General features: G+C 42.3%; 1 protein-coding gene across 6 annotated transcripts in view; it reads right to left on the minus strand.

The window, feature by feature from the left end:
• Positions 1-1421: 1421 nt before the first annotated feature.
• GPR180 (G protein-coupled receptor 180) overlaps positions 1422-16369 on the minus strand; it is a 30040-nt gene continuing 15092 nt past the window's right edge. For 4 of the 6 annotated variants that reach the window (XM_090129946.1, XM_090129957.1, XM_090129929.1 and 1 more), the window contains 5 exons: positions 12628-12819; positions 12197-12274; positions 10409-10531; positions 9037-9086; positions 1422-7515 (listed from right to left, as the gene is read on the minus strand). In XM_090129946.1, coding sequence (XP_089986072.1) covers positions 7497-7515; positions 9037-9086; positions 10409-10531; positions 12197-12274; positions 12628-12819 — 462 coding nt within the window. In that variant the 3' untranslated portion in view covers positions 1422-7496. Of the gene's footprint in view, positions 7516-7566; positions 10532-12196; positions 12275-12627; positions 12820-16369 lie in introns of those variants that run through there. The other 2 variants (XR_004169274.2, XM_031610601.2) reach the window with 2 other exon arrangements.

A 16369-nucleotide genomic window follows, 5' to 3' on the forward strand; every position in this document is an offset into this window, starting at 1 on the left:
GTTGTGCAGGATGTGCTGCCTTCCCAGGATGCGATGAGCAATCACTCCAGGCTCAGGGTCTCAGCCCATGGCCAGAGTCTCCCCCAGGGCCCAATCCACTCCCCACTGTACCCAAGGAGCTCCCAGGCCAACACAGGGCCCCACTGCAGCTACAACCAGAGCAGGAGGCAGAGAACTGCATGGACAGAGGTTGGCAGGGTAATGAGCAGCCTTATCGATGCCGGTATCAGTACAAGTGCTTAGATGACTTTTTAATTGTGGCTTAATGCGTTTAATTATGACAACTCTTGCCCATTTTCAAGTGTGATGTATTAATATTACAGATCATTAACATTGCTAAATTACTGTAATGACACAGAGTCCTTGGTGTCCCAGTTAGAAGGCAGAAAGCCCTGCTTTTCTCATTTGGCTCCTTTGTTATTCGCTTATAGGAAATTCACGCACGATCCTCGAGTCATTAAAGCACGCAGGAGAGGCTGCTGCCTCCTTATTAAATTATTGATAGGGAAAATCCCCCTTGTACAAATTCCTGAGCCGACGCCGGAGCTCTCGCTGCCTTCCCAACCTCACTCCATCGCTGTGAAGTTGGAGAGCCCGGCGCTCGGCGGGCCCCCCTCCCCTCGTCCGTAATTAGAGCAGCCCGCATTTAACATCTGCAAAATAGTCATGCTTATAAGGGATGAGAAATGCGAGATGTTCCGTTCTGTTTGCGATGGTCGGGACCGTTTTAATCTCTTAACTTCAATATATGTCCTCTAGCGGGCTGTACTTCTTGGATTTCATTTCTAGATCCTTAAGGCTGCGTCTATCTGTCAAACAGACATAATGAATTTAAAGTGCTAATGCCTAGAAGACCAGGGGAAAAAAAAAAAAAAAAAAGAAGAACACTGAAACATATCCTCGGTTGATTAAATTACCACCTCTAGCAACGTTACCTCCTTATATCCAAAAAGATTTCTTTTTTTTTTTTTTTAACTTACCAAGTACCGGATCTTGAAGATCGTGAAAGATGTCAATTTCATGGTCAAATAAATAAATAAATAAATAAATAGAGAAATAAATAAATAAAATAGATAGACGGATAAATAAATAAGACACGCGGCAAAGCGACTCTACACACTGCCCTCCCCGTTCTCCCCAACCCCCCCCCCGTTCCGTGTCCCCATCTGACGGCTCTCCCCACCGCCCGCGGGCATCGCGCTGTCGCACCCCGCGTTCGGGTGACAGCGGCGGCCTCAACACCGTCGGTCCCGTCCCCCATCCCCGTCCGGTCCCGGTTTGAGCGCTGATCCCGTTGGCTGAGCCGCGGCGCTCGGAGTACAGAGCGGAGATGGAGTTTGGGGGGCGGGGGAGGTGGGAAAGGGAGGGGGGCACGACAAAAAAAAAAAAAAAAAAAAAAAAAAAGATACATTGTTGGATAAACAGCTTCTTCTAGGTAAAGGAAAAAAAAAAAAAAAAGCTGAATGGGCCGTGCGGATGGATCCGGAGACACAATGGGAAGGGGGTGGTGAGAAGCGACGGGGGGAGAGAAAGGTAAAAGTGAACGGAGGGGAGAAAAGGAGAGAAAAGAACAAAATGTAAATGAGTGAGACAAAAAAGCAAAGGGAGAAAGAAAGGAGAACAAGAGGGGGAAAGAAGTAATATTTTCCTTGATAAAAATGCACAAAAGGGAAGATGAACTTTGTTCTTTTTCTCTTTCTCCTCTCCTCTCTCTTTCTGCTTTTCGCCTCGCAGCACGCCAGCCTAAGCTGAGAGCTGTAATGTCATTAAATTGCAAATGCTTTTTCATTTCCGACACACACTGTTTACTTATCTGGCAAAAACATATGTTGGAAGGAATCCGTTAAATTCTGCCCATTGCCTTGGGTAAAAGTGCAATGGAAACGGACCCACTGAGCTTCTTCTTTCTTCTTCTTTTAGCACTTCCCTTATCTACAAGACTGCTTCGCAGAAAACTGGCTAGTTCAATGAAAAATGAAGATACAGCGGGAGATTAGGGAAGAACACTGAGCAAAAAATTCCTGGAGAGAGGGTCACTCCATTGCAAATGATTTCACTCCTCTAGATCTGCATAAATTACTATTTTTAAGGCATCTCCAAAGTCTGTATATTTTTCTCACTCTGTCAAACATTTAATTTCACGCCCCGTGTTCTGAATATGCTAAAATGCATATCTCTGATGCACCTTTAAGCCAGAAAAACGAATGCAAAATTGAAGATAAAATGATGTGATTTGCACTACAAGCCTATTACTTGAGGTATTTACATATAGTTTACCTCTGCAGTTCTGAGAATGATTTATTAAAAAAAAAAAAAAATCTGGATTAAGCTCATATAAATATGTATAAATCTTTGTTTAGAAAATAGATTTTGCAGCTGTTGTGTCAAAAAAAAAAAAAAAAAAAAAAGTTCTTTAAGATGCTGTGAAGGATTTTTCTTTTAGCTTGCGTTAAAGAAGAGGGGAAAGGACAGCGCCCGGCGCCGCGCCTTGCCGGGCAGCGCTCACGTTCGGGATCTTTCTAAAGCCCCGCTCGTTCCCCTCAGCCTCCCGGCCGCCTCCTCTGCCGCGTTTCCCGAGCACAGAACTCAGGTGTATGGCAAAAAAAAAAAAAAGGTAAAACAGAAAAAAACCCGAAATCCACCCAAAGGGATGCGCGTCCCAACGAGGCTCAGCCCGCGCCCTCCGCCGCTCCCTGAGCGGTTCCCGCTTCCAGCCCCGCTCCGCGCCCCGCACCACAGCGCCTCCCTGCGGCCGCGAGGAGCGCCCCGACTCCCGCCCGCGCCTCGCAGCGCTGAGGTGGAGCGGCCGCGGGGCTCGCAGAGCTCTCCTCCTCCTCCTCCTCCTCCTTCTTGTCCGCTCTATGCGTCGCTCTTCGGGTTGAGGTGAAGTCCAAGCGGTCCGCAGCGCCGCTGGGGAGCTCCTCCTGCGGCCACGCTTGGCGAGGTTAACCTAAACAAAGTTCTGAGGGACTTCTTGAAGATGCGGATTGAATTTTACTTACGTGTGGCACATCAGAGATGCGTGAGCATCTGCCTGCGATGGCCACGCGCTCGGTGGGGCCGAGAGACTTTTAGGTAACTTCAGGGTCATGTGGTTGGTGACCCCGCACACAGCAGGGGGTTGAAACTAGATGATCATTGTGGTCCTTTTCAACCCGGGCCATTCTATGATTCTACGATCCATTTTGAAACAAAACCTGGGCTTCACGCCAAGCCTGAGTGGCAGTGCTCCCTAAGGGACACGGTACTTGGTTTTCTCCCCCAACCCCATCACCCCACCGGCACCTCTGGAGCAGTTCCTGCCTGCAGAAATCTGTCTGGCCAATGGTGCCTCTGAGTACCTGTCCTGCTACCAGTTGGCAGCTCTGTCTGAGAACACTGAGACTGCTGTTGGCACCCATGCAGACCAAGGTTCTTTCCCATGCAGGCAGGAAAGCGGGAATCCCGATGTGCAGCTCTCCAGAGTGCTGTCCCTCCTCAACCAGGGCCATTGCATGGAGAACCACTGTTCACTGCTTCTCCCAGCTTTGTGCCAGGGCTTTAAGCCCACAGCATTGTTGCTACACCAGAACAAGGGCTTGATCCCCATTAGAACCAACAAGGAGAACTGCAGTTTGCAGGGCAGGGATGGGACAAAGTGAGATTTCTGCCACGTGAAGATCTGTTGATGTATTGTGATCCACAGCCCTGCACTGCGGGCAAAGCTAGACACACACAAAGAGCTGCCAGGAACCAAAGCTGCATTATGGAAAGGGGAAGGGCAGATCATGGCACAGAGCAGCTGACAAAGCCCCAGGCACCTCAAGAGGACCACATGCTCTTTCCCTGTCACTTCACTAGTGAGAACAGGGTGAGAGGAGCAACAGGGAACCCTGCTCCTTGGATTGAGATACAGCACTCCCCCAACCCTCTCTGCTCTGAGGACCAACACCACCACCACCTGCTTGGCCTGGTAGGGCCCAGCAGAGCTGCCTGCCCTCGGCAGAGAGGTGAGATAAGCAGGCTACCAAGGAGGGGTTTGGGGACACAACTGCGTGGGAATCAGTGACAGGGAAGGCACAGAAATCAGATACACACAGCTCCAGATGTGGAAGTTCGACAGTGTTTTCTCACTGCTCACCTCTGTGCCCTAGCAAGCATGTTCCCTTCCCCGATTCCCCCTCTACGAAACAGGAACAGCACATCCCTGTCGTTGAGCGCTGCCTGGGTTTTCCAAACCCACCCCAGCTGCTCTGCATTACTTCCACACAGCATTACCTGAACATACAGATTGTGATCACTGACCCCCCGGGTCTCTCACGGCTGCTGCAGGCTGTCACAGCACGGAGCTGAGCTGCGGGCAGAGCAGCGCGCGAGGAACCTTCCCTCTGGTTTCTGAGAAGTGGTTACAGCACACGTGCACCAGGCACTTTTCAAAGTCAAACAGATCTGTTCATTTTTATTTTCAAAATACCAAAGCAGTAAAATCATGTAATTGAGTAATCACTTGCCAAATTTCCTTTTTCTTTTCTTTTTTCTTTTTCTTTTCTTTTTTTTTTTTTTTCTTAATCTAATCTATTTTGAGTTACATTAGAGCCAAAATGCAAATTAAACTGGTAAGGTTCCAAGTTTTTTTTTTTTTTCTTTTTTCTTTTTCCCTTTTAGAAAACACAATTTCAGGTACTCATAAGTAAGAAAATTTTAAAAACCATTTGTTTTGGAAAGCAAGTTCCAGCCTGAAGTAAATTTTCATAGGTAATAGGTTAAATAGAAGTCTTATGTAAATGGTGATCTCTGCCTAATAGCTCCACTCCAAATATCTGATTTGAAAATAACTCCACTGTTTTAAAAGAGGCTCACATGGTCAGAAATGAGGCAAAAAAGTATCCACTCTAGCACTGCATACATATATTCCTTCAGCCCCAACAGCTGTGTTAAAGTCAAGATTCCTGGGATAGCTCATTTACAGTCTCCCTCAATCTGTTTGCTGTTGTTGCAGCATTAAAGTCAGACTGACCAAGCTGCCCAGGCACACTACTTGGGCTACAGATGAGAAGGATCCTCTCTGTTCTGTCACAGCCACATGAAGACCTGCCTCTCAGCAGATGGAAGTACCCACTACTTCACGAGTACGTACTGCAGGCAACTGCAGCTCAGTGGGCTGCCGATGCTCAGACAGTACCTCACTGCACATAGGCAGACCTTGAGAAGAGCAGTGCCACTTTCTTGGTCGCCTTCTACCACAATGCTGCCATCTGTTGAAAGAAGTGGCAGCCACTCAAGTTATCACAGAATGATAGAATGGCTTGGGTTGGAAGGGACCACAAGGATCATCAGGCTCCAACCCCACTGCCGCATGCAGGGCTGCCAACCTCCTCATTTAATACTAGACCAGGCTGCCCAGGGCCCCATCCAAGCTGGCCTCGAACACCTCCAGGGATGGGGATTCCATGGCCTCCTTGGGCAGCCTATTCCAGCACCTCACCACTGTCTTGGTAAAGTTATGGCTGTCTCCATCTTGCTTTTCTCATAACCGCTCCATCCAAAACTAACTGGACCCTGTTCTTAAAAAAGAGCCTTAAAGAAAAGACAGGCAAATTCACAGCGTGCAGAGCGTAATAGAAAACATACTGAAGATATGGGAGATGGGAGCCAGTAGGCTACACTTTGCAGAAGACCAACTGACCTCACAGCTGTCCTTCCAAAGGGGATCTTGGCCCCCTTCATCTTGCCTGTCCTATCCCATCCCCTGCATCACTGGCATTCACCAAAGGCTGGTGAGCTGGTTCAGTGAGCTGAAACCACAGAGAACTAATCTGATCCGCTGCTGCTGGACTGAATTTTCTACCAGTGTAACTCCTTGGATTCATCTTACTCAAACTGCCAGGTGACAGCCACCACCACTTTAAGGGAAGCAACAGCAAGCCAAGGGGACGCTCATTTTTGGCAGCCAAGAGTCCAAATGAGCTGCAATGTCAAACCACACCCTCAGGTCTCTGATGGCTAGAGAGACTAAAGTCATGGTGGAGAGGGCAAGGGAGAGACAGGAAAAGCGTGAAATCAAAACAGACCAAGGATAAAGAGAATACGCATACTAGATGCAAAGTAGGGGCTGGACTATGAGTGTTGATCGTGGGAACAGATGGAGAGATAGAAAGAGAAGTGACACCCATTACACTCAAGATCATGTGTGAGAGAGGAGAAAGGGGAGGGAAGAGAGCACAGTGGGAGAGGTAGAACTCTGTAAGACAGGAAATATTTTTCTAGAAAAGGATTTAAGAAAAATGAGAATTGGATCTTACTGTTGACTAGAAAACCAGTCTAGTTGCCATTCACTGTGATTAACAAACAAACCTTTGAAAAACACCTTGACACCTTCTCTCTTTTGATGTTTGAGGATTGCCCACCCCTTGTACGTTGCAGTCATGCAAAAAAAGTGTTATAAGTACAACATAATATCGATTTCAGCCAGCCCAATCATCATGAATGTCTAAAATGTACCAGGCAGAGGCATGACACCACATAGCACAAACTAGAACCAAGTCATTTCCAGTTCTGCAGAGGACCATGATGCAAACAAAAAGATTTTGCTACTTCTGTGGCTCTCCACTGGCACAGGAACCAGAAAAGAATATTCATTAGATCTGACTATAAGCGTTTGCCTTGTGTGGGAGGTCTTAGTACAGTAATATGTATTAGAAACTTGATATTTTTCCAATCAAGCCTTTCCACTTCCATTTACATGCACTTAATTGTAAATATTCATTTTTCCTACCTGAAGCACTTTAAATAAAAGTACAATCAACATACCCTACAGAGAATGGGAGCGAATAGCTTAGAGGACTTGTGTGAGCTGGAGCATTGTTCCAACCTCTACATCATCGGTTCCAACCCAGCTGGGGTTGGGAGCTATGCAACACTATCACTGCTCGCAGCGTGTGGGGGGTCTCGTGGGCTGAATTGGTGATCTCACTCCTGCTCCTCCTGAACAACCATCCTGCCCCAACCAACAAATTGTAATTGACACTAACTGGCATCTGTTCCAGGAGAAAAGGAGATGACTGGCAAGGAAGAGTCCTCTCACACACATTAGTGTATTTCTTCAGAGCACAACTTCAGCCTGCAATCGCGTCAACGTGCGCTTATTTTTTCCATGCACTGAAACTTGCAAACAATGGAATTAGTATACTCTTTCTCTGCAACTTTATTTTAAACAGAACCATGTAATGCACAAAAGTACGAAGTTGCCATTCAACCTCGACTAAATGGCGCCGTTCAGGACGGCCAGCAGCTGGTAGTGCTGCCTTCACACGGAGCGTGTTTCTCTCTGTGAGGTGGCAGGCAGGCTGCAACCCGGCTACAGCCCTCCTGCTGAGAGCTCCTTGGGTGGGCAGCTGCTTTCAGCTGGCACAAACCCTACCCTTGACACACTGGGGCTACAGGCGTGCTAAAAGAGCGCTTTTGTCCACTGCCGTCAGCTGGCATGTAGCTGAGGTGAGGCCATGAGTTGCTCAGATCTACGCCAGAACTGCAGTTCTGCAACACAAATGTTTTTTTTTTTTTTTGGGGGGGGGGGGAGGGGGGAGGGGTTGGGTGGGGAGGTGAGTATTGGAGTATTGGGGTGATGGAAAACACATTTTACAAAGCGAGAAAGTTTTTCAGTGAGAGTGCACTTATTGAAGACGACTAGAAGAAGGCTGGAAGCTATTCTTCTAAGAGGTGGTTATGAAACCAAATTGATAAGTTGGGTAACTATGTATATAAGCACAAAAAAACCCCAAGGTTGTAACTTATGTCTTCCACGGGACCAACTGTTAGGAACAGGAGACAGGCTTTCACATATTCAAGCAATCTCAGGCATGACCACAGGCATTAAGCTTCAAGCTTGTGTACAGGTAAGCATGAAGTTTTGTAAATAGCTCATATTTGAAGACTTCAGGCCCCCTGCCCCCACAGATATCATATACCAAATTAACAGACATCTTGAACATTATCACAGTGATACTGACCTAACGCTGCAGCACATGTTAATGATTTAATACCTTAATACCTGTGGATGATGGTTAAGAAAGAATGCCAATAGAAATAGAAATGCATTGCCGTGGTACAGCTTACCATGAGAAAGCGATACTGATCTGCTGCAGTTACATTAATAGTAAAATTGAAATTTTATTTTCAAATCACTGAATTTGATGCCAGACTAAAAGAATAATGCTACCTGTTGATTTATGGAGCAATCTGGAAAAGATTAAGAGACAACACCTTATACTACACATTTATACCCAGATGAACTATGAATTCTGAATGTGCTTTATGAATTGTTGCAGGGTATATTTAGAAGGTAAAATTAAGATACCATTTACTCTAATACGGACAGAAATCAGAGCTACTACAGGAAGCAAGAAAATACACCTGAAGAATAAAATAGTGTGTCTATTCTGAAAGTCACATGCAGTTTTTCTGCATAAGTTAAAACTTTTATCGTGACAGATCATAAACCATAAAGGAGCTCTTGTGTCTATCAGAAAACTCTGTTTTATGTGTGAATTTCACATCTTATACATGAGGACAGATAGAACTCTTCTGCTGCATTATTGGAGACTTATCAAAAACAGGATGCTTTTTTCTTGAGAAGATGAAAAGTACAGAGATAAGCAGGGAAATAAAGACTGAAGTTTTAACCAATAATATTTTTGTGTGGTTATCAGAGGAATGTAATAATTAATCTTTTAATCATTCTGGAGATTGTGTGAAATCATAATATCTCATCTTTTCCAGCCTCAACCTGCCATTCTTGATCTGAATTACAAACAATAAGAAAGGAGATGATTTAATGAGCAACTTTGTCATGTTGCCATTTCGCCTTAGTCAAAGGCAAATGTCTACTTTCACCTCTAAACTGAAATGGAATAGACTTATGTTTCAACTATGCTCACATCTGTGGAAAACATGAATGAAAAGTTAGGGCTGTTTTGAAGCTAGAACACTGGTGTCTTCACGTTTTCACAGAGGCATAATTAGATGCATACCATTAAGAAGAAACGAACACTAATTTACCTGAAAATAAAATCAGTGTTGCGAAGAGGCACACGTTCACGGGAAGAAGGCTAAAATACAACAAATAATTAAAGAAAATCCAAGAAAGACTGCAGTCACAACGGTAATAGGTATGTTCTTATTATGAAGGAAAATGTCAGCATGATCTAATCATACTCAATAAATAGGCACTTCAATAAAGTATATATTTACACTGTTTTTCTGAATGCGAGGGCATCACAAAGTAGTATGGCTTTATTACAATGGATGGAAGATGGCAACTACTTAGAACTCAGTGCCAACATGGATTATAACAAATCCAGTGAGTATTTTGTTTTTCAATTATTCATAGAAAATTTAATCCTGATTAAGTATCCTTGGGCAGGAATTCATGGGTAGTTGATGACTGAAACCAACATTTATATGAAATGCTTCTGTTAATTTAATCTGTGTATATGGCTTAATTATGATTGAATCCTCAATGTAAGAGAAATGAATTATATCAGGATTAAAATTCTAGTGCCACATCACCCATTTCTTTTTCTTGGCTTTTTTTTTTTTTTTTTTTTTTTAAATGTGAGCCTGCTGTTTTAATTACCTTTATGATGCTGTATCTTCTTAAGCCTCAAATATTGTTTAGATCTTCACCACTAGTTGAAATTTTCAGTTATATTTACTTCAAAAGAGGAAAACACAAACTCTGTTCCCACCCTTATCACAGTTCTAACCAATATGAACAGTAACTGCAAAAAAAAAGCTTTTATTTCACACCAACGATAAAGGAAAGTTTCCTGTAGATGGTTGTAAACATTTTCTATACGTCTTTAGTGGACTTTCCCTCTTTTGTTTCCATTTCCTTTATACTTATACATGAAATGCATCTTTCTCCTAAAGCATGAAAAAAAAAAAAACAACCCAAAAAACTTGTATTCATCGTTAAGGTATCACATCAATTTCACAACTTGCCTATATCAGACTTGTTTGAGCTTGTAGACATTTTAAGAACTGTATTTTATAAGAGTTTCCAACCTAGTATCGATATAAAGTAAGGACATTCTTTGTGGCTGTGAATGGGGGAGGAAAGATTCCTTACACTTTCCTGTGATATGGCTCAGCACCCGTGCTGCACACCCATCATATTTAGGAAATTACTCAAATTACAGATTTTTCCACTCAACAATACTTTAACAGATTAACCTAAGGACCGTGTCAGACCAAAGTTCCATGAAATGCTCTGATACTATCACCCAGTTTTCCAGTGAAACCAATACATCACATACCTGTGACAAAAATACCTGCATATTTAGATCATTATTGCACATTTTTTCTTTAACATAACATATTCTTCCTAAACATCTCAGAAGCGATGTCGATTTTTATGTCCAGAGGATACTGTTAGTGGCAATGTCACTGATGACAGTGAAGATACTTCCCAATATAGACTATGAGAGAGAAAAAGTCTGTAGAGGATAACCATGGAGATGCACTGAGAGAGGATAACGCCTATGGTAATAATCTAAAGACAAAAAAAAAAAAAAAAAAGGAGAAAAAGTGAAAAACAAGCCCAAATTAATCTCTACCAGCACACTATGTGTGTGCTTGAAGCTTAACTTTAAATCTTTTAATATTGCTGCAGTTACAGAAGATTTGAACGTGAGGCTCAAGTCCAAGATTCACGCTCTCACACCTGGATGTTTTCAAATCAGCAGATGGCCCTAAGGCAAGTCACATAACCCCTTCTGGCGGTCTCTGTTCCGGGGAATTTCAGACTTGCAATTCCACCACCCATGCAGTTCCACAAGCAGAGGTGATGCTTAGATATTCTTTTCTTACAACAAACAGAGGAAAAAAACCCAACAACCTGAAAATACTCTGAACTAGCACAGTTGCAGAGCTGTGATGGAAGTGATTTAACAGTCTCACTTAGACCTCTTCTCAGTGCAAGTCTCTTAATCTGTAAGAGACACATAGGGCAGTATTTAATCAAAACCATCAAGGTACCTACTGTTTCTGAGAAACCAGAAGTCTAAGTTTTGATACAGAGTCTGTTAAAACATATGTTTTTCTTGCGTAAATATAGTATTTATTGATCATACATTTCTATTATATCTAAATGCATTTAAAGGAGGAAACACATAATCGTAATGTAGGAACTCCAGCTGCACATGATGGCTAAACTTTCTCAAAATCTAAGAAGACAGCAACTACAGTCTCTCTTCAGTAAACTCAAACTCTCAAAATATTGCAAAATTTTATTAACTCATTCCACCTCTTGTCACTGCTCACCCTACTGCAATGACGTATTCATCAAGCACTACTAACAGATTTTTTTGTTGATCTAGAGGAGGTTTCTTCTTATTTCCCCCTGGATTTCTCTTTTTTTTAAACAAAACCAAACATGGTGCTTCATTATATCAATATTTCATAAATATTATATATTTTCAGTAGAATGTTTATCCCTCTTTCTACATTCCCCACACAAATAAAAGCTTGTTTTCTGAAAATATTTGCATATAAATGCAAAGGTGTTTATAACAATAAAGTAAAGAAGCAAACTACCCTGGACTGAGGTAGCCAATCACCTGAGAATAGAAATGCACTTTATCTGAACATGGCAGGCTCCACACACCAGTTCTCCCAATATGATTAAGCAATCAAGAAATCCAGTAAGTCCACCTTTGTTTTTAAACGTTTAGAGCTCACAAACCAAACCAGGCATTTGGATGGATCTCTTAATCTACAGAATACAGTTCAGCTACAAGTTCCTTGACCTATTTAGCCACATAAAGCTTTTAAATGACGAAGATTGAAAAGCAAACAGCAAAAAAATCCACTTATTTTTCTTTCTGCTAGCTTTGTTAAAAGAACCCCAAGGTGCTTTTAATTAAAAAACAAACAAGCAAACAATAAAACGAAACACCCCCTCCACATTTTCCTTTGACTTAACCATCTCCCCATCCCCCTTAGTCTAGAAACGATTACTCTTAGATGATTCAAACCCAGTATGCCTTTGTAAAATATGACTCACATTAGCATCAATAAGAGCTGTGTGACTAAGACTTTTCAAGTTCCTTTGGGGTCATAAGATTAACAGCCTAAGAGCATGAGTTTGCTAACAAACACTGAACATGAAGAACAACTACTATTCAAATTCCATCTCTTTTATCTTGCCTGTACATACCTTTTCCCTTTGATATTCTCTGAATATTACAGAAACGGTTGCAAGACATGGGTGGCACAAAAACCAGAGAATGCAGGCCTGAAAGAAGAGAAGAGTGTAAGTTATAAAATAACTATACGCCAGCTAAGAAGAAAGAGATGACAGTTAAAGGAACTTCATTTACATTTCTGTCTTTTTTATGAATCCATTGTTTAATTTTCAATCAACAGAATGAAAACCACACAATGAAAGGTGGGATTTCTGTTTAGAAAAGCTCTTTGCTCCTCGTCAAATTAAAATGACTGCTCGGAGTATGATGACAGGGTGCAATTTAATCAAATCAGACACTTAAATATTAACTTTCTTATGGAGGAAAACAGTTCAGTGCTTCAGTCAACTGCGTGCCACAATTACATTTACAGCAAAAGGAATCAGTTTCCATGAGCCCGTACTTTAGCAAAGGTGATATAGAACTCCCTTTTCAGCGTGCTTCTCTCCACTGTGATGATCTGATAAAGACCAGCAGCCAGTGACAAACCTAGGCAAACTCTGAGGCCAATAAGCAGTCCGCTTGCTAAGCCATGGTGTGAATGGTAGCTGTGATGATTAGTATCTTCAAACTGTTCCCAAATTAATAAAAAGGTCTGGGAAAAAAAAACAAAACAACAGTAACATATATTTAGAAAGCAACAATCTTACATGAAACTTCAATTAATCTTTCTATCACAGATCAAATTATCAGCACAACTGGGCATGCTCTTCTCTGCTTGCTGCAGACTGCCATGTTACATAACAAATAATCTTGGCCAGAACTGCTTTTCTAGGACTGTGCATTACTCCAAATTTGACTGCCAGGAACAGGATCTCATGTCTTGCATTTCATAACTCGTACAAAGTTTGACAAGTTACAGTTTTCTCTAACTCAGGTAGAAGGAATGTAGCAGTTTAGCCTAAAATCCCAAATATGAATGTAGTTAAACAGTCAGCCTAGTCAGGAGGAAGCCCACTGAAACGATACAGGGAGGCGTCCGCTTCCAGTTGGGATTCACAACCTGTAAAGCTTGTTTCAAAAGCAGGCGACTACGCCTTTTCTTTCAAAATCCTAACAGGATTCACTTTTCTTTTTAAAGATGGGGAAGTAAGAGGGTGGTGCTGCTGCCCCTTTTATACAATAGCCTGAAGGATCAAGCATTCACCCAAGTTGAACTCGGATCTCCCACAATTCCCTTCTTTGCCTAAAGGAAATCCAGCTCACATCTCCCACCTCCTTGGAGAGTGCCCTAACTGCCAGGCTATAGGCTGTTCTTGGGTGGGCCACTCTCCACCCCTTCTATTGAAGCTGTGCCATCGTGGAGAAAAGAATTCAACATCAGCTAGGTCAGAAACCGTGAGCGAGCCTGACTCTGCAAGCAGCTGGCTTGGAACCCTCTTAGGGACTGCGAAAGGCAGTGTCACAGGTTCCAAGTGCTGTTGCAACACCTGGACAAACACTCCAGCCAACAGATAGCTACATGCAAGACAGTAATCCACCTTAACTCTCAGAAAAACAGTACTGTATCCACTTGCTGTAGAATCCAATGTTAGAAGAGCACTGTGAGAAAGAATACTGATAGATTCTCTAAGGAAAAACAGATTAAGAAAAGCCTACTTTCTGAGTCTCAGCTGAATAGAAGGCAGGTGCCTACTTGCAGAATTGCATGAAAGTTGGGTCTTGCTGAATAAAACCTTTTCAAGAGTTCGGGATTGTTAACATTACAAATTAGAATACCCATAAAATTTAGGCTCCCAGCAGCATGTAGCAGCTGAGTGGCATTTTAAGAATTGAATATACACTGGAATCCAGTCCACCTACTACAGACATATAACTTGCACTTGGGTTTCAGATGCCTAATAAAGCAGGCTTTCTGAAAAAAGGTAGTCAAATTTGATTTATATGAGCAAGGTAGCTCTAAAGCCCGACAAAAAAAGAGACACTGTATGCCTCAATTTAGAAATCTACATTAGTCAGATTCCTTTCTGAACAAATTCAAAGGCTCTCTAACTACATCAATATTATAAAGACAGAAAGGTTACTGATATAAACTTTTTTTTTTTTTTTTAAAGGTGCAATACACCTGTGCATTCCAAAGGTGGGTGCCCTCAAGTCTTGTCAGTTGAGACTAGATTGTTTTTGGCTAAGAATATGCTTTGAAAGTACTCTTTCACTTTTTCCTTCCCTTACTCAGGCTATGACACAGTGAACATGACTGCTGTCATTTTAATTACTTCTCAGCCACCTGAATAGAAAATGGAAATATGAGGAGTAAGAAGTGTAAAGCACATCCTGAATATCACCGATTACTACTAGTAAATAATCTGACCAATGTTCTACAAACACTGCTGCTGAAACACCTTTTCAGGGCAACTCCAAGCAAATAACTGAAGATGATAGAATTACTTGACTGAGAATCCTCTCAAGGATTAAGCCTGAAATAAGACCAAGTGGCTCTTAAAATCCTGAGAAACAGCAGTGTTTGGTAAAGCTGTGGCTAAAGCACTAGTTTTGGTATGAAACAGATGAATTCCCAACACAGAAGTAGAATTTCAGATGAGGCAGAATACACCCAGAAAACATCAAGGATTCTACCAGTTATAGAATGACAGCAGTCTTGTACAAACCATTTCATTTTTTGATGTTGATGCATGGAAACTCAATCTTTTAATATCCTTGGACTGGACACACCCTAAGAAAATTTCAGAAAAATTATATATATAGAATCTCCCTGTCATGAACATGAAGCGTGATACCAATTCAAGTAGGAATTTTAGGTAGATGCCACAGCTATCTCAGCTTTGAAGAACTGAGCTCACGAGGGTTTGAATTATCCTTAACCTACCACCAAAAGTAGCATCAGTGAAGGAAGCCACTTTCATGAGAAGATGACAAAGAGCTGGAGCAAAGCAATCACGAGAACAAAGTCCAAATCCTCCTAGGAAAATAGCATCTGACAACATGGTACGCTCAGGACTAGCCCTCTAAAGAATGTAAGCTGTGCAGACAACACAGCTGAACAAAGACTGTATGCAGTGACAGCAGTGTGAGATCACAGAAGTTCAGCTCCTTTAAGTTTCACGAGGCTATTCCAAAATAATTAGAAAGCAGAAGCATTACAGGCAGAAATGGAACTGTCAGCGCAACACATAGGAAACCTGGAGAAATAAAAACATTTGTCATTGCTCTTACTATGAGCAGGATCTATTCTTGCTCACTGGAGAAAAGCAGCATTCTATAAAGTAGAAATCCGTGCTACGGAGTGTTTGTAAGCTAGAGTGGATTAGGCAGTGTGTTCTCAGTGAAGGGAGAGCTTTCACAGACCAACTTGATTTTGAAGTCAAAATCTCCATGGCCATGCCTGAGAATAATGTTAGTAAGCCCTGGTGCCCTTCAACTTGACCACAGAAAGGCACACATCTGCTCCCTCTCCTGCAGTATTGGGAATGAGATGAAAAAAATACACAGGCACCTACATGCTCAAAACGAAATCAGATTTTGTTGTTGTTACCATTGAGCAGAACTGTTTCACCTCTGAGAAGAAATCAGGATGAATATCCTAATTGTTATCCAGAAGAACAACTCTGCTTAGGCTGTTTATGGAAAAACTGGACAAGATGTATAAGTGCACAGCTTATGTCCAACACTAAAGTCAGAACAAGGAGATGGTCTTTCCCCTTTATGTAACATACCAGACACAGGACACCAACTGCTGTCCAGTACTGTTCTCTCTCTAACAGCTAGAAGAAGCTCACCAAGGATGTTATCTTGATGTTCCTGTCATACAAGTTGGATCTCCACATCCATATGATGAAGAACCAGTCACCTCCTCTGTCATAAGGAAACATTTATGGTGGAAGCCCTTACGCCCCTTGCTATGCCAGCAATGACTTTAGATCAAGATAACATATCAATCTCTAGTAAAAGTCAGTTTGCATGGAGTAGATAATTGCTGAGACATAAAGGTAAAGGGGAAGCAAAACGGAAATTAGGTGGCAGGAATACAAAACTAGTGTCTAGTACTTGAGTATGCAATGTCATGAACTCAGGTATAGTAGCAGATGTTTCAGATCTGAGGTCAGAGGCATAGCTCACCCTGAGTGCACCCTTGGAGTGTATCTAAGACCTCTGTGAAGCATGACTTCTAATATACCAAGATTCTA

The sequence above is a fragment of the Phasianus colchicus genome, chromosome 1 (genome assembly GCF_987193195.1).
Source record: "Phasianus colchicus chromosome 1, bPhaCol1.hap1.1, whole genome shotgun sequence".
Classification (NCBI taxonomy): Eukaryota; Metazoa; Chordata; class Aves; order Galliformes; family Phasianidae; genus Phasianus; species Phasianus colchicus.